The 20036-nt window shown below is 34.3% G+C and overlaps 1 protein-coding gene across 1 annotated transcript in view; it reads left to right on the top strand.

Moving 5' to 3' along the window:
* LOC124369633 (dedicator of cytokinesis protein 7) overlaps positions 1–20036 on the top strand; it is a 74903-nt gene that overhangs the window by 28168 nt on the left and 26699 nt on the right. The window contains 10 exon segments of the mRNA XM_046827685.1: positions 478–646; positions 1153–1277; positions 3194–3284; positions 3522–3555; positions 4213–4333; positions 6037–6205; positions 7686–7844; positions 9543–9775; positions 11798–11979; positions 18341–18471. Of these exon segments, the coding sequence (XP_046683641.1) occupies positions 478–646; positions 1153–1277; positions 3194–3284; positions 3522–3555; positions 4213–4333; positions 6037–6205; positions 7686–7844; positions 9543–9775; positions 11798–11979; positions 18341–18471 (1414 nt within the window).

Raw genomic sequence — 20036 nt, 5'->3', positions numbered from 1 at the left:
CTGCTCCCCTGGTCAAGCATATCACTTTGGACAGTCTCACTGTCAATAGTGTAGAATGTTTCTGAATTTAATTGTGTTACAGTATCATAAACCTGAGCCATGCCAAGACAGAGCCCCTGACCAAGTTTTGGCTGCTCTCCTGGTCAAGCATATCACTTTGGACAGTCTCACTGTCAATAGTGTATAATGTTTCTGAATTTAATTGTGTTACAGTATCATAAACCTGAGCCATGCCAAGACAGAGCCCCTGACCAAGTTTTGGCTGCTCTCCTGGTCAAGCATATCACTTTGGACAGTCTCACTGTCAATAGTGTATAATGTTTCTGAATTTAATTGTGTTACAGTAGATCATAAACCTGAGCCATGCCAAGAAAGAGCCCCTGACCAAGTTTTGGCTGCTCTCCTGGTCAAGCATATCACTTTGGACAGTCTCACTGTCAATAGTGTAGGATGTTTCTGAATTTAATTGTGTTACAGTATCATAAACCTGAGCCATGCCAAGACAGAGCCCCTGACCAAGTTTTTGCCGCTGATCCTGGACAAGTTGGTGGCACTCCTGGTCAAGCCTATCACTCTCGACAGTCTCACTCTTAACATCAGTCAGACGGTTTTCGAAGCTATCACCAACATTGTGAAAAACATCACTGTAAGTCCATAGAAACTTTACACGCACTTTCTTGCACAGTTGTAGTAATATGTAAACTGATACATATTACTACAATTACTACTATACATTACTACTATTTGGAGCCCAGTTATACTTATAGATATTCAAGATGAATGAAAAACTGGAAAATCAGTATGATTTTACATGTTACAAAGAATTTCTGTTAATTTAAAATTACTACTAGATGACAATAATGCTTACAGAATAGAGAACTCACTTCACCTCAAGCACCACTATGTTAGTATTGAATTATGTTGATCTTTATTTCTGCCTGAACCAGTCATCTGAAGGGATGTTTGATTTTGTTCAAAAGCAGAACATATGCTAACAATTGGAATACAGCACTAGGCTATGAGTGCCACCCTGTTAATTTCACTTCTAGTCTGCAGTAAAGGTGTAGTGTTCATTGTAGGCAAACCTTTGTCTATTAACAGTGCCTTAACATTTTAATCTTGTCCTGTTAATTTCAGTGTGGCTTGTTACAGGCCCTTCAAGAAGTAAGCCAGGACGCAATGGGGCGACACCCTCTCTTAACTGCCTATGTTGCTTACCAGTGCGCCTTGCCCCACCCAGAGACTAAGATTCAACTCAACCAGTTCCCTTATGCCAGGTAACACGTCATAAATTGTATACAAGTAGATGTAGCATTTGTTCTCTTAGATAAGTCTGTAAATGTATTATATCTCAGGCTGTGACCTGGTTTAGGGTTTGTACATACTAAATTCATCATCATCATCATCATCATCATCAGACGTTTCCGTTATCACGGGTCGTCGTACACAGCCTCCTCCACTTTTGTCTATCATTCCAGGTCTCCTCTTCCTCCACCTGTATTTTCTGTAGTCTCCTTCTCTCTATGTCTCTCCACACTTGGTCCTCCCATCTTCCTCTCGGTCTTCCTCTTGGTCTTCTTCCTCCTTCCTCCTTCTCCAGTGCTATTCTAGGCATTCTATTATCTCCCATCCTTTTCACATGCCCCATCCACTGTATTCTTCTTCCTTCCATTGTCTCTTGCAGTGAAACTACCTTCAATCTTTCTCTGGTTATTTCGTTCCTTATTCTATCTCTTCTTGCAGTCTTCTCTATCCCTCTTAAAAATCTCATTTCTGCAGCTTGCAATCTGCTTAAATCATTTTTAGTCCACGTCCACGTCTCTGCTTCATATAATAAAATTGGTTTGAAATAAGATTTATACATCAATACTTTTGATTCTTTCCCAATGTTCCAACTCCACACATACATACTAAATTAAAACATGAATATAGAGCTTCCACATAAAAAAAACTCTGGTGTCTAAAACAATGTGTGCTTTGTAAAAACCAGGTGTTAAAATTTCTACATAATACTGCCACTGGTCATGTTCATGTTAAGGATCAAATTTATTTTGTTTATGATCCTTGTTGGTAAATGCTAAATAATGAGTTGTTTAGTATAGAACAATTTAGTATTTTCTTTTAGGTATTTTACATTTCATTTTTACAGGCACATAAGTTTTTGGATTATTCTATATGGTTATATTATTTCCTGGGTACAAAAAATTAAAATAATTACATAATTCAAATTATTCATAAAAAATCAAAGTGCATTGTATTGTGTCAACGGAATTATCCAAGCATCTTTTATATCAATCACAATTACTTTCAGTATGCACCTGGCAGTGTCACGGTTAAGATCGCTACGCCATTCTATGTACTCTAAATTAATGTTTAAAGTGGCCACTACAATCAACTCCCCCGCTGACTGTGAAGTACATAGTGTCATTAGATTTCTTTTGGTAAAGAAAAAGCAACCGGTGGAAATTCATCATGCCTTACCGATTAGATCATGTAACCCATAACGTGTTATTGATTTATAGGTATTTTGTTTATGAAGAATATATTATGGGTGATGCTGCAGTTAAAAATGGTGCCATTTTTTCGTGAAGAATAAACTTATGTTCACGTGAAAAGTGAAGTGGCCTGTGGAATCGCATGTGGTTACCAATGACCTCATCAATAAAATCATTCATTAGTTAAGGGAAAATTGAAAATACACAATCACAGATCTTTTAAGACATTTTCATCAGATATCAAGAACTACTGTATGAAACTGAGAAACTTTGATATCGTTAATTTTGTGCCTGACGGATATAGGTGAATGGTTATCTCAAAACAAAGCGAATGAGACCAGCTCCATTTCTTATCTGGTTTTGTAAAGAAGGTGATTAATTTCTTAACCACTTAGTCACTAGTGACTGGTTTTATTTCTTATGTCAATGTCAAAATAAAAGAGAATCAATGGAGTGGGGTCACACCTTTTTATACCAAAAACTGCTGTGATTGGTTACGTACATAGTCAACAGAATTTTAAGATTATACCTAAATGCGAAAAGTGCTGAAATATAAGTGGTAACTATGTTTTTTATTTGTTATATCTTTATTTATATTTTTATATGTATCTTAAAATGTTACACCTGAAGTCAGGTAATATTAAGCCCAAGTCCTTTAGACATCCTGATTTTACAGTGCCATTGTGTATATGTTATAGAAGCAACAGCAACCCAGTTCCCTACATAACATTGCCCCTGAAGATTCAGAGGTCAACTCTTACTCAAGAGGTCTCGATCGCACATCCAGCATGAAGACAGGTCAGTTCACTCCTTCTCACACTCTTAAATTTAATTAAATTAGGAATGTGTCACCCCTATGTTAAAATGTTTCCAATTTTGCACCTCATTTGAGTAATAAAATGTTTTACAAATTCACAAAATCCAGACAGAGTTTTATAGAATTCAGGAGTTGGAACTCATTTTTCTCTGTCCCATACAGAAGAAAGAGTTGTAATTGTTCAACAAACGTTTTCTTTGTTTTTAGAGGAAATACTATTTGAGCTCCCATGGATCCAAAAAAGTGAGTTTTGTAAAATTGTCTATTCATGTGTATGTGTGCATGAACATGCCTGCCCATAGGTGTATTCAATCATCTCCAAATTGATTGAGATCAAATTTCCACGGATAAACTGATTGACTTAATTTTGACCAAGGTTTGGATGTGTGGTATAGTAGGTCAGTATCCTAAGGTGTTTCATTTATTTTAATTTCTTCTCCATGCCTAAAGTAGGGGAGAAATGAATAATAATGATTTAAAATATCAGGGTTTGCAGTCTTCATATGAGGTAGTTTTAGATAATTCAAATGGGTTTTTATTTCAACCTATGTTTTTATAACTTTAAGAACAAGAGAAATTTTCCTTAATTCAATCGATTTAATTTTAATTTTTCAAGATTTACTTGATCCTTTGTTATTTTTTCTTTTATATTACTTGAATGTATCACCAACATTTAGTTTTTTTGATAAGAAAAGCCAAAAAGTTCAATATCTCTGCAAGAACCCAATGTTGAATGAAAGAAATAGAAATAATACATCAGTTAGGTTAAAACATTTTATCTGTGGAAAAAAGTATGTTTCCCTTATATGATATAACAAAAAGTAATTTGTTGCCTTTGAATATTGTAATATATGGTACTATACTGTAATAAAGTGATTATTCTAATGTGAACGTGTGTAGGGGTGTGTCAGGAGAATGTGATCTACAAGATGAATTGCTGTAAGCTTGTACACGAGGAGGTGGCACTGCAGTGGGTGGTCGCCAGTGGACTAGCCCGGGAACTCTCGATGGCCAATTCATGGTAATTGCAAAATATATTATATATTTTTGTTTTGTCTCAAAGTTAGTAGAAAGTGTAAGTTTTCCTGTTATTTTTGTTAGTTTGTTGATGAAACACATCTGGGACTACTTATATAAATAGCTTAACCCTTTCCACTCGGATTTTTTTCACTAGTCTGCCCCCTCAGCTCGTATTTATTTTAGCATATTTTCAGTAAAAACCCATTTTTAGCAAACTGGAAGTCAATAAAGTATATACATTATTATATTGTATAATAATTTTATTTTATTTCTAATTTATATTATAGAGATATAAAATTTGATACTTACACTAATAAGTTTTATATTTTAGCATGGTATGATATCGTTCAAAACACTGCAGGATGAAGACCAGGATTTTTTGAACAGGTTTTACAATAGTAAAGTGTTTCCTTTCTTCCTCCTGGCACCTTTCTATTGCTACAAACAGCACAGTCTTTAGTTTTTTTTTGTTGGATGAGCTGCAAGAAAGTGAGGTTGTTTGTTTAGCCTTTCTTCTTTTTCTACTGATCAAGGACGACCCCGCTTCAAACTCATAGGGTTACGGACATGGCCTACAAGTTCAGTGATAAGGATTTCTCTGAAATTCCTGTGTTGAATTGTTTTTTCTCCATGGTTTTGTTTATTCGTGTTGAACAAGAGAAAGCTATTTACTATTCCCACTTCCAACATCCAGAAAAATAGCTTTCTCCACTACTTCAGAGATTTACGGGAAAATTTGTAGGAAGCAATATAGTGGTCTGCTTGGTCCAAGCCACCCATATATTTGTTATACTGACAGATAACTGTTGGCTTTTGTATGTTTATTTGATTATCCTTGCCTTAATTAAGTAATTCAGCAATAACTTCTGAATCAGAAAGAAAAGATGTACTTGGTAACGACATATCGAGTCACTAATGCGAACGCGTCTGAAAATTGGTTAGGAAACGTGACTACAATGACAAAGCAAAATAAATCAGCAGCCGACCAATCGTAGTTCAGCTGTAATTTATTAGTTCTTGAGAATGCCGTGCGATCGCAGCACCAATCGGAAATATCGTAGGCCGGCTAAAAATAAAGTAAAGCTGACGTCAAAGCTGCAATGTCGGATGGCGTCCGACATACGAGTGGAAAGGGTTAATGGGGAAAAGACGACGGCTTGTTGTTGATCAACACTGATAACGAACAATGAACCACAGCTGGTGCTCAAGAAACTGATGTCACAAAGTAATTGTATATATAAACCTTAATATCCTTGACTGATACATGTAAATTTAGAAGAGTTTTAATGATTGTAGCAGTTTGTTTGAGTCTGTTTTGATTGTGTACATTTATAGTTTTAGTTTGTTGTACTTGTTAATTGTTTTAGTAAATTTTCGTTTCTCTAACATTATTTTATAGTAACAATTGATTATTTGCTATAAAGATGACTATAACTAAATAGATTCTTGATATTTTCTTTAAAATTAAAAAGGAGTATGATTAAAATGTGTAACGTTATTGTTACGGAAATGTTCCATCATGCAATGTCACAAAAAAAACAAAAAAATTACATTTAAGTAAGTGAAATCTTTAATGTTCATGATTTGTACAAGCGAATAAGCACCTTATTTTATCTGACTCACCTCCCCCTTGTATTAAACTGGTTAGCCAATTATTTTCCTTACAAGGTAGCAATGATAGTAGTGATGTATACGCTGTTGTAGGTTTTTCTTTGACCTAATGATCAAGAGTATGATTGAACATATGGTGGCCACTCAGAGCCTGGAAGTGCCACGTAAACTGCGGTTCTCCGAGCAGTTCACAGATGATGTCTCTACACTAGTCACTACTTTCATATCAGAGATCATCGCTTCTTACAACAAAGATCCCAAGGTACGGTTGTCATGGGTCATGGGTTTTAAACTGATGGTATAGTCAACTTATAAGATCGTGCAGTATTATTAATGAAAAGCAAGTTATGCATCTTTAGGAAAGTGAGTAAATCAGAGTATTGGATCCAGGTTTGTTGTGATTAAGCATAAAAGTGAATCTGAATGGCTTAACAGCAATACTTCAAGAAATTTTGTTGTCTAATGGACTTCAACTCTTCCAAACATTACATTTACCTTACATTTACCAAACACCTTATTGGAAAATATCTTCTGTCTGAACTGTGAGTTTCAAATTTTGAGTTTTAATCTAGAATATCAGAAATTACAACCTCTAATCAAGATTTTTCAGTATTTTAAAATTGTTTAACCAAACAAATGTTTAATTTCAAACACTGCATAAAAAAAGACCTGTTCTGGACTATGCAAGAGTCTTTGTCATTTGAACACGTAACATGATCCAAGCTCCCTAGCTTTAGAGACAATCTGCTTACTTGTTGATGTGCAAAATGTTACTTCAGCTTGGAATCCATGAGATTTATTAGGTATTATTTAGATTATTTTTATGACAAATTCGATAAACATTCACAGTAGGATGCAATTATTATGTATCAACAAAAATGTGAGAATTTTCTATTTACTGTTGAGCACAGAGTAAGAAAATATCTAGATAAGAAAATTAAAAATTGTAGTACAAATATTCTTTTAACTGTACATTTGAGCAGTGTCTGGTCAGTACTGTAATGCAGATATAACAGACAAAGTTACTAGCTAACTTTTACTGTGAATTTAGACTGTTATAAAAACCAATTTTAGTCATCTTTTGACAGAAATAGGCTTCTCAGATCTGCATATCTATATTTTCTTTATCAGGAAACAAGGCTAAATAATCTATGGAACAGAATATAATAAGACCGGAGTAAATTACAATGGCCATAAATATATACACTTTTTGACAGGTTTCTTGATCCTGGCAACAAGGCAAACTCAACATTGGCGTTGGAAATTATAATTCACTTGAACCAGAAGTGCTCGTACATGTGCAAAGCGTACAAAATTGTGTGCGAAGCAGTCTGTAACTGCTAGTAACAATATAAATATAATAATTGGCCCTTTAACATCCAATAGCATTTAAAATGAAATAAGTAAATATATTAATTAAATATCATAGTACAGTAATAACAGAACTATTATTAACAAATAATAACAGCATTATTAAAATATAGTGAACAGAAACAGAGTTTACAACATAAAAATATAAAACATAATATCACAATACTCAGACAGGAAAAGGCATATTAGGGATGCAATCAGTTAATATGTGATATTTTTTATTTTGAACATTTATCTACAAAATAAAATTGAGTCTAGAAAAGCTGATTGTATAAGTCTGTGTTCAATAGTTCATTTAAGTGTATAATATTTAGTGAAATTGTCCTTTTCAAATTCTCTGACTCTAATTCAATTTCATAATTTTTTTCCAGTTGATCCACAGCATGAATGCAAGCCTAGCTTTCTTCCTGTACGACCTTCTGTCCATTCTGGATCGGGGATACGTGTTCCTACTCATCAAAGCGTATTGCAAGCAGATGTCTGCCAAAATATCTTCACTGCCAGATGGAGCCACCCTCTACAGTCTCAAGGTATTTTGTTTTATGTAGAATTTATCTAATACTGTTCTTTGTATTTAGTTTTTTAACTTATCAATTAAAGTGAAACAGCAAATATGTAAAAGTATAACCTCTTTCAAGCTTTTTTTTATCTGTCGATCCTTTTTTAAGTAAATGTTTTAACTTTGAAGTTTTACACAATTTGGTCTTCTGCTACAAAAATTAAGAATACCAAACTGGTAAAGTCTATCTCTGGACCTTTTATTGTGAACACATGTAAATACTTAAACTTCAATCTTGTACTATTTTGCTCGTACAATTTAATTTAAGTAAATCCCATTGATTTGCCATTGGAGTAAGATGTACGATTAGTTCATTGTTTATTTTGCTTTTTATAGCTATTATTAATGAACTATTTATTCATTAGTCCCTGAATTTAGCGATTCTATGGTAGTGCTAAACATTGGTAAATTTATAAAGTAATGTGGAAATCACCACAGTTTACTGTTTGTTGAGGTAGGACTAGGATATGCTGTGAAATTCATTAATTTGTCAGGATACCAGCAGTATATTATATACAATTATGATGAAGGAGGAGGTAGGTCGGATTCGAGTATCCTAAGATTGGTTTTTCAGCAACAAAAAACTGAATATTGCATATTATTAAAATCTTACTGTTCCACCTCAAGTGTTCATTGATTTTCAAGGAAGTTTATTCATTTCATACAAATTGTAATGTTTTGAAGAATTATCAGACGACTTGTTTTGTAGTCAGTTCATGTACAATTTTCTGAAAGATGTTTTATTTATATTACTACTTATACACAAGAAAAAGCTCTGTTGTCTTAACCCTTCCCACGCTGTAGTTGGATATATTAGAATGGTAGACTATGACCAAAATACCAAATACAGTTATATCCGATTATAGATTATGTCTCTTGGAGAGTTTTTTAGTTAAAAAAGGGCCTTCAAAATCCCCAGTGCACGCTCCGTGCTTATCACGGTTGCCAAGGAAGTATTTATAAACGATCTTCACTCTGCGGCAAGGAGAGGGGAGTGCCCTTTGTCTAACTCTGACCACCTGCTCGTCAATTCTGCGTCTCCTACAGAGCCATAACCAAACATATCCTTGGCGTTTATTACTGCTTTCTCGGTTGTCAAAAGTACACATCTACTACGTATCTTGTTATTATTCTTCATCATGTGGTAGTATTGTGATTAGTTTGAAATATTTATCTTGTTTTATTGAATCTGGGATAAGTTTAATTACATATCTTTTCAGTTTAATTTCATGTTACAATGAAATTGAAATTTATTTGAAATAAACAGTTTTTGTAAATAGTTATTTTTTATATTTATCAATAAATACACTAATTTTAAGTAAAATCCCCTGTTTTATTCTTTTTTTGCTTTTACTTTTAGTTAAAGTAAAAATTAGCTTTGAACTTAAAGAAAGAAATATTTTTACTTGTCTTGTCGTTACAGGAAAGTTAATAGATTTATTAGTGGCGTGTGAAGGGTTAAATTATATTATTTATATGTTTTGTTTCATAGATATATTTTATATAAAGTGTAGAAAATGCATAAGTTGAATTGAATCAAGGAACAACTATTGCAATTAGTTCAGTTAGTGGTATCATATATATATATATATATATATATATATATATAAAACACGCATATAAAGTAGTTACTTGTAAAATGAAAATTTAAGAAATTTTTATGTTACAGTTGGACTTTGTTCGAATCCTATGCTCACACGAGCACTTTGTTGCTTTAAATCTTCCGTTTGGAACACCTTTGATGTGGAGTTCTGCACCAGCCTCTCCCACACCGTCACAGGCATCGTCTACTAGCCAGGCGCGTGACAAAACCTGTTTTGCTGAGCTCTCCTACGAGTACAAGCAGCAGCACTACCTCACTGGCCTGGTGCTCACAGACCTGGCTGTTGTACTGGATATGCAGTAAGTTCCACCACTTATTGTTATAAGTTCATCATAATATATGTTACAGCTTGTTCATGACAACTTTATATCAACTTCCAGTGCCATTTAGTTATTTTATTATTTTTAATTACAAAATACACTAAGTATTTCATAACACACTATATTTTTCTCAAAGGGAAATCAAACAAGAGGATCATATATAAAAAGTGTTTTTGCTATTTTACCAAACATTAGGTATGATCAAAGTAATCCTTTCCAGCATCAATTCAGTTTTGAAGTCACATTTTCTATTTGTTGGAACCACTCAGTCACTCAATTTTTGGAATGGAGACAAAATATTACGGACGAATATCATCATCCGTTTCGGCTCCCAAAGTAAGGCAATGACTGCACAAATGTTTCTTCAAATTGAAGAATAACCAGAAGTCACACTTAAAAAGATTGGGTGAATAAGTAAGGTGCTCCATCGTTTTGGTACATTTTTGGCCAAAAACTCCCAAAGTTTTTTCAGCAGTGTGAGCAGAGGCATTGTCACGGCACAAAATTAAACCTTTCATGTTCAAGTCCTGAAGAATTTCTGGCAAGCATTGTTCAGTTGTACCAACTTGCTGTGACACTCATTTTTACCTCCATCTTAATAGCCCTTCAGCAGTTGCATACTCCTTACTGATCATTATTAAGTTGCTTACATTACTCTCTTTACTGATCACTGTTTTTTGACCTTTGTGGGGGATGGATGGCTTGTCTTCAAATACCAATACTCTACTCTCTCCTGGAGTTAAATCGTCATGAAATGGTGTGTACGTCTCATCACCAGTGACAGTTTTGTAAATAATCAAATGATTACCATTATTAAACAGTTGGAGGGTCTGTTGGCTGATTCTCACACGCTCAGCTTTTTGTTCATCTGACAAATTGTGAGGTTTCCTTACAGAAAATCTTTTTCCTTTTTTTTAAAAGAATAATTCAATATTATTCGCACTGCTGCAGATCTAATCCCTAGGAAAGCTTTGTTCATTTGATAAGTGCTGTGTCTGTCCTCTTGGATCATAACGCGCACCTGATCAATATTTTCTTGAGTGACAGCGGAATGAGGCCTTCCTGACCATTAATCATCTTGAGAGAAATTAGGGTCCCTTTGAAATTCTAAATACCACCTAAACACAGTAGAATGGGATGGTGTTTTAGAACCAAAGGCAGTTTTGAGACGTTCACAATCCTGTTCAGACAAGCCAATTTTAAATCATAGCCCGAAAATACTCTCTCGATAACTCCATGACTTCATAAAATTGATCTTTCTGAATGGACGACACAAGTACACTGGTGAACCCAAGTTGCTGTCAGGCACTGATAAGGTGCTTAGACAATCAGATAAGAATGATAAGATTATTGCAGTGTTCACTGTCTGCTGGTATCTGAAAACTTTCAGAGAGACCCTCTTAATATGTTACTGGTGCAGAGGTCTCACAGGTGATGCAAAATGGTTGTGTTATAACATTAAGTGTCTGATTTCATGTTATATTCTTAACAAGAGAGAACAGCAAACAACACTATCAGTTACACAACCATGGAGAGGGGGATCTTTTCTAGATGGTGTTAGTAGTGGAGCTTTATTGTTTAATTGGTAGTGGTGCTTTGGTTCTGTATCGTGTCTGTTACTCTGTATTCAGGACCAGTGCAGGATAGTCTATCTCTATAGTCTTCCATAAGTTTCCTGTTTACCATATCACATGCCTGTAGGCTGATCGAATTCTGTCTCTAATACATCAGGAAGAAAGTCAGATTAGGAAGAAATAGATTCTGATTAGTCACTCAACCTTATCTGTGGTGAGATTTCAGTGGCACATAATTGTTCAGTTTTTAAAACACCTATAAGATTACAACAATGCAGCTATAGATAAAAATTGTATAATTGCATAATCAGCTCTCTCAGTTCTCAGTGAAATGTCAGTTGAGTAATCTAGGAAGCAACATCTACTACCACATAATCAGTATTGCTAGAGTACGTGTGTATCACTTGAGTGTACACATTTTTTACAGGAACCCCAGTCTACACATAAAGGCGGTGAACACAGTACGCAATTTGATGACTTGTCATGACTCGGACGCAAGATTTGCTGAACCGGAGTGCAAAGCCAGAGTGGCAACCCTCTACCTCCCTTTGCTTGTCATCGTCATGGACATGCTGCCTCAGCTGCACAACTGCAATGCTGACACCAGAGGTACATAACATCTCTCTCTTGCGTTCAACATATGGTCATAAGATTGTACTTATATTTTATTATAAAACTTTGCCTACAAGTTTTTATATAACTGGGGACTCTGAAATGGTTTATTTGACAATTATTAGCCAAATGGACTGCAACCTTATCAGATGTGATTAATAAAACAATAACAGAAAAATACTTTTATCTTGGTGATCCAAAATAAGTTTTATGGCTATCCATTGTCAGTTTTTCTGTTATCAAGTGGGAAAAATGTGAAAAACATCATTTTAATATATTTAAAAATGTAACCCATTTTCGGGGTGAAACTCACTCTTTTTGAGGATAATGTACATATAAGGCTATGTTTTAATGGGTGGTCGGTGACAAAAAGGCCAAGGCATTTTCCACCCTTAGAACTTAGGTATTATGGTTGTCAATTGACAGGTATTAGCCGTTTTGTATGTTTGTTGCTTCCGGCTTGTGCAAGCATACCTTTAAGTTGGTTGTGCTCGCTTATACATTGACGGATTGTGTTGAAAAAAAGTTCCTTTGGCATTGTAAAAGAAACTGTGAAACAGTTGGTATCTTGTAAATATTTTCTTACTATACTGGTTTTTTTTTGTAATTTAACTTCAACAATTGTTTACAGGTACTATTTTGTTAATATTAAAGCAAATCACAACTTTTTTTAGTTTCCTCTTTTTTATCACAACACATGTGCAAAGTTTGGTATCTGCAGCTTTACTAGTTCTAGAGATAATAATTTTGTTCTATACTAATTTACACCCGGCTTAGTGACATATTTATCAACCTGCGTTTAAAGGATATTTTTTATTTGAAATGGTGAGTACTATTAGCAACAAAAGTTTATGACACTCTTTTATGAACATGTATTATTTTACTAGCTTATGTGTTTTATTCATAGTACACTCGCCAGAATTTTTGGCTGGAATTCACAGTTCCAATTTATTTCTTTTTATATTTTGAAGCAAATTTGTTCTTTAGTTTCTTTCCAGTACTTGTACACAAGAGTTTCCATTAAATATGAAATCTTCAGTTTTTGTGCCTCCAGTAATAAAATGTTGGTTTGGAGTTATGTTTGAAGTTTTGCAAGAAGACCATGGAAGATGCTTATATGATGTTCACTACCAGGCTGCAACGCCATGTCTTTTCTTTTCTCACCTCTTTACTAAACCTCTCACCATTTAACCCTGATTTATTCTATTCCTATTTAAAATTTATTTAGCTACTCCTATTGACCAACTGTCCTGTCCCATGACTCATCTCTTCTCCTGTTTTTCTTTCTTTAAGATTTTATTTTTTGTGCACACCTTTCGGTTACATCAATGTTTCTACCATATCAAGGTAAGACTTTTCTTTTCACAATTTACTTTCAAATATGTATGTGACCTTATGTTTTAGCCATAGTTTATGGAGTGATTTCATTCATCTAGATAGATGCTACACAATTTAACAGTACAACATACGTTAGTGAAGCAGTCATAAAAAATTGTTACAACGAGTTTCAAAATTAAAAACCTCATAGATAGCAGTAAATTATTGTCCTTTGAAAAAGACATTCAATATCTCAGAATGATGATTCTGTGAACTCCTTTATCATCCTAGCTTTTTAAAAGTTAGCTGTTATAAACCAATGTGTAAAAAAGATGTTCCTGTCTTTTATAAATCATCTAATCACATGAAAAAAGAAAGAACACTGCAAGAGAAAATCACATTGAACATTATTCTTTGTTAGTGCAATAGTAATAAAAAAAGTGTTGCTGAGTTTTTTAGTTCAGGCAGGCGCTGTTAGGGCTTCTAGTTTTCAGCATTAAGTAAGCAGTTATTGGAAATATGTCAACATGGGCACATGGCAGTTAAATGCAAAAGCAGATTAATCCATATTAAAGATATGTCATCTGATCAAATTCAAAACTGGCAGCAACAAATACTTTAAACTCTTTTACTGGAGGAATTTAATTATTAATTTTGTACGTTGCAGTTTAGGCTGTAAAAGCGTGGACATGAAACAGTTTAATTATTTCATTACATATCAGTCTTATATTTCCAGTGTTGTTTACATTGTCCATAAGATTTGAGTCTTGATTCAGTACAGTTCTTCATTTACAATCACCAGTTATTTCTGTATAATAATTTCTTTTTACTTTTATTTCCTTTATACGCTTCTTTGTGAAAATGTGTACTTAAATGTGTACAAAATAACAATGGGTGAAACAATAGGTGGGTTTCCCAATGGTGGTTATTGGTATTCTTAAGCCCACTGGTTTATCAATTTTTATTTACATTTATTATATCTTTACATTTATTTAACTCTTTAGTTTATTTAACTACAAATAACAGTTTCTCTGTGTGGAAACAAAAATGATTGCAGTCAGATATCCATGCACAATATCTGAATAGGATACATGTATAATATATGAAGTAACCTCAAGTTCATCCTCGTCTAGTTTTATATTAGTCAATCTTACTTTCAGTATAAAAAACAATATTCAGCCCACTTTGACATGATCTGTCAGATTTAATATATCGAAATTGTTATCTTGAAATGTTCTAGAAACGTTGTTTCACTTAATTTTCTTAAAGTTTCATTTTTATGGGACTGTAAGTGCCTAGTATCCCTTCCATTACTAATTTTGTTTTATAGATTTTAAGGAAGAGAATCAAAATCTTATTGAAAAATAATCCTTAAGTGAAGACTGCCTAAGTGGTTTTTATTCCATTATGTTTTCAGTCCTAGAAGAAGAAGAAGAAGAAGAAGAGGAAGAGGAGGAAAAGGATGAAGCCGAACCCATTGCTAAACCAACACAGAGCAGTATATGGAGTTATTTTATGAAAATATTTACACCTGCCAAAAAACAAAATCCTACAGTTGAATCAGGTCATGCATGTATTTGTAGAAATTATGTTATGCAGTTCTATTGATTTTTAAATGTCTTTAGATCATATTTTTATTTGTAAGCTTATTAAAATAAAACTATTTAATTAAAAAATGGATATTTTTTCAGTTGATCTTCAAGTTGACTCCTGCCTTTAAAGGAAAGTTTGTGGAAATTTGGACAGCGGCATCTCAGTAGACAGGATTTATACCCTGATTATGTTCTTATAATTATCCATACATTATTATTCAATTTACCCTCCGAAAAGCCTAAAATATTAGTTCAACGGAAAAGTGATAATTAGAGATGTGGAAGAGGAATAAAATCAAATATCTTAGTCTAAGTTAATAGATAAAGAACATTATCAGCTATTCTAAACTCATAGTAACATTTGTTATATTGTCACTTATTTGGTTCATACAAACGTATGTGTTAGTTTTAACCAATATCACAAACACTTGGGTATTTAATAAGTACTCTTGTTGATGAGTACGCCAAAGGATACCCATAAGGTTGCACACAGCATTTGCAGTTTTGTTTTTTATTGTTGTGTGCTATTATTGAGAACTAATGTAATAGTCTACTGCATATTATGACACCTAGCAAAGTTTTTTGGAGCTTTTCCAGTTACTGCGATAGCATTGCTGTGCTAACCCTAGTTCTGTATAGTGATGATATCGGTAGTGAGTAAGTTTGGCGAGTTATTACAAGTCCGAGGTACATAAAACACTCCGCCACTTTGGGAAATATGATCACCGGTTCCAGGGTTCTATGGGGCGGCCTATTGCCATGCACTTAAGCCTCAAGGGCTTTTTGCGCACCCCGGAAACACACCATGAGGTCTACCAGTCTACGATTTCAGCAGTTCCACAAACCGCCGAAAACAACCTATCAGGTTCTCCTAGGGAAATTCATCACCCTTGTCCAAACTACAAAAGATGGCATACCGCTTCCATGCTATTGTAGGTCAATGTTTCAGGGTTAACCCTCTCCCGCTCGCAAGGCATGAATCGGCACGGCCACCACATAGCCACTGCAGCTTAAACAGCACAGATCGGCACGCACTGCTTTACCCCCTAGAGCCGATAAGTGCTGCTCTCGAGTAGCAATATTTGGTACTACTACGGGTTGTTTGCTATCAGGAGACCATTTACTTCACTTTTACAGTAGATTTATTCCATTATTTTGCTATTTATATTAGTTGTGCGGAAACAATGGCGGGTTGTAGTCGTACACTTCGTGACAGTGAAATCGATCTCGTTATTAGTAGTGATTGTGACGAATCAAGTGAGTGTAGTGATGTACCAGAGCTTTGTGAAGTGGTTGGTGGCATTGAGGATGTAGTTCGGAGTGATCACAGTGGCAGTGGCAGTGACAGCGAGCCAGACAATGACCTTCACCAAGTAACTGCGCAACAAACAACCCCGCGCCACCGGCACCCAGCTGTCCATGTGCCCCCTCCCTGGTCTCGTACAATCAACTTCATTGAACCAATATATAGTAAAATAATTAATATATATAATTATAGTTAATTACAATGACAGAACGTGTGTAAGTTGAGCCGCCGCGTATTTTGACCGAACACGACCGGCAGAGCGAATTAATTGAGGTTAGAAGCACCGTGAGCGCCTGGAAACAATACGAGCGGGAAAGGGTTAATAATCTAATCAACTTTCTTGCAATATAATTTATTAAAATGATTGCCCATGTTTAAAATGGAAAGGAAATAATTGTCCTACTGTAGACATGTTTGTAAATAATGTTCAGGAAGACTCAAACACAGTTTATAGTTTAAAATAAGATTTATGCCATTAAAGAAAGTTTGGATACAATTTGATAAACTAGTAAACCTATTTTATAAATTAGTGTAAGCAAGTTGTAGTGGATTTCCTATCACTGAGTAAAATAGTTTTTACAAAAATAAATATGATTTGAGTTCGTTTTGTGGTTTTTTTGTATTTACCCCTTATTTTTCCTGATTTTCCAAATGACCTACCAATCCTAACTCTTAGTAACCACTGATATACATCTCAGTAACCAAAACCCTGCTGTCTTATGCGCAGTGAACCCTAACTGGTCCAATACATGTTTACCACATTGTTAATTTAGTTCATCCCATCCTGTTCTTCATCGTTCCTTCTAATAAATAATTCTTCTTAACACAATTACTGTAGATGTCTCTCTATATATTATAACCATCTAGTCTTTCATTTGTATTCAATAAATAAGTTACTCATGGCTTGAGTAACTTATTTATTTAATGTAGTATCAAGCCAATTTAGTACACAGATTATCCAAATGCGAGTTCCAACCTAAACTTACTGTCCAAATGAATCATTTTACATTGCTACAATGCTTCACTCCGCTTTATTACAGTCAGTTCTATGATTGACTGTACTAAAAAAATTTTTGACAGTACCTATTGTTCAAATGAATTATAATAATTTCAGGCTTCAAATTGTTACAATGTTTCATTCTGCATTACCACACTACAGTGGTTGTCCTAAAAGTACCAACCCTCCCTTTTCACCCTAAATTTTCAACAGTTGAGAGTTTTCAATAATCTCTGGAGGTACCTATGTAACATCAACTGAGAAAATTCTTTATGACTTTTCAAATCATCCCATTTCCAAACAATTGTGGTGATAGACAACTGAACATTTTAAAATTAAATTAATACTTCATATTAAAAATTATGATGGTACAAAATCAACAATACCAAGAAAACAAATTTTTTATCACTCTAAATAAAGAAATACCGTTTGAACAAACCTCCTCGGGGGGAGGGGATAGTTTTTAGTAGCAATGATATCCCTAAATGAGGAGAAAATATTTAAAATGGGGTATGGGTCTGTTGGGGCAACTGGTATAATATAGTTGCATAATGTTCAATATCTCTTGACTCTTGAAAACTGTCTGTAGATTCTATGTCAGTGTACAAACAGAACTGTATACTACTAGATAAATAAACATAAAATCTATTAAGGTTATTAATTATGGGGATTTTCTTTAATTAAATGCAGTTGGAGACTAGTTTAATTCAGTTATTAACCAATTGTATTAAAAAGACTCAATTATTAGTTGAATTAGTGTATGAGATTTCCACAGTCTGTGCAGTTAACAAAGATATTAATTATAACTACTATTACACCAGACTTTGGTTAAGTAATGTGCTTGATATTTAAATATATTAATATCCTATACCAAACTCAGATTTGGTTAATTATTATAGCGTTACGTTAAATGTAATCAATACTTTTAGATTAGTTGCTATAACATTATAAAATTATTTAATAAATCAGCTTTTTTGTGCTATATGCAACCAGTTTTGATCAGGTGCATAGATTATTGTAAGGAAAACATTCGCAGAATAGGTGTCTCAGTCATAATTGTACTATGTTGCACAGACCACTTCTGCTCATAAGTAACACAGTACGGTGTTCAAGTGTTAGAATTGATGGGCTATGTTGTTTGTGTAGGACGACTACAGCAGAACGAGGAGCTGGTACCAGATGCGGGTATCAACCAATCAGTTGCTATGGCCATTGCTGGTACGTCCATGTTTGGCATCAAAGTCACTCCACCGGACAAAGTGAAGATATTTCAGCAGGTTTGTTATGTCAATAAAAGTGATTACTAGTAAATAAGCAGAAGGCTCTCCATGTAAGGGAAGGAGGTTTTATTACTAAGACCAAGAAAGGTCAGGTGGTCTTGGGGTGGGTGGCAGACACTTTGTGAAAACAAATGTAGTTAATCATCTTTGTAAATATCTATGTTGGTGTAGCAGAGTTATAAACTCCAATGCTCTACAGAAATAACAAATTGAAATTTCAGATTATGCAACGAAATTTAATCTGAATACCCATCTCTACAACAAACTATCAAAGTTAAAACACAGTAGGCTATGAAAATTATGTTAACAACCTAATGGTATGTGCAGCATCTTGCCTCATACCTCTTTGGCATTTGAGGAACGATTCAAATTTATTTTGTTATCTTTTGTAGAATACCTCTATGTCAGGCTCTGGCCATAGTCACTAGGTTGTCAGCATAGTTATAGCTTTATACCTCTTTGTTCAGCTTTAGTTAAGAGATCGTTGACCACTAAAGCCTATAAAGGGGGAACAGGACCCTTTTCTGTCAGATCATAATTGATTTTCTCAGGTTGATAGGCTTATCAATTTTGATCTGTGGACAGATTGGCATTTATTATAGTGTATCACACATTTATTATGTTAAAGATTTACTGTATTAAATTTTGTATTAACGTTTACTTATTTATTTTTCATTTACACGATTATTACATTTTATTTAATCATGCAGTTAGTACACAAAGTACACAGGTTACAAGAGATTAATCAGTAAGCTACAAATTAAACTATATAACATAACTGTATTGATCACTTCATGTCATAAAATTAACACAGCACTAAGATGTAACCATTTAAGTACAGAGTTGTACAGTATTCAATTTGAGAAAAAAATATGTGATGGGGTAAAATGGGTTGCTTAGCAGCCAGATTGAATTTAAATTTTTGGAGAACCAATGATTGAAAAACCGTGGTCTAAAATGTAGGACTTTGGATCTGAGTTAGAGATAGTGCGGGTTTAAATCCTGTCTTTGACCGTTGCACTTTTTACCAGTACCAATACCATCGACCTTGTACTGTATCAACTCTCCTCCTTATTATGTTGGATAAGGTCCTTGCACAGGCCAAAGGCCCAAGACATTGGGCATAATAAGGCTGAACAGGGAATCAACCTCTCCTTCTTATAAAAAAATTAATTTACATCTCTAATATTTTAATTTCCAGTAGGTAGGTTGTTGTTATTTTTTAGTCCTTTATCTTATGGAGACTATTTAAAAATTCTTAACTTGTAAGCCAGAGTTTTTATTGTGTTATTTTTTACCTTGTTTCATATTTTTAAGAGACCTGCAAAATATTTCAGTCTTTTTTGCCTTGACTGTTACTGACACACAGTAAATGAATAATCTGAACAATGTTAGTACACTCATCATCATCATCATCTGACGTTTCCGTTATCACGGGTCGTCGTACACAGCCTCCTCCACTTTTGTCTATCATTCCAGGTCTCCTCTTCCTCCACCTGTATTTTCTGTAGTCCCCTTCTCTCTATGTCTCTCCACACTTGGTCCTCCCATCTTCCTCTCGG

The sequence above is a fragment of the Homalodisca vitripennis genome, chromosome X (genome assembly GCF_021130785.1).
Source record: "Homalodisca vitripennis isolate AUS2020 chromosome X, UT_GWSS_2.1, whole genome shotgun sequence".
NCBI lineage: Eukaryota > Metazoa > Arthropoda > Insecta > Hemiptera > Cicadellidae > Homalodisca > Homalodisca vitripennis.
This window is presented reverse-complemented; position numbering and strand designations above follow the sequence as displayed.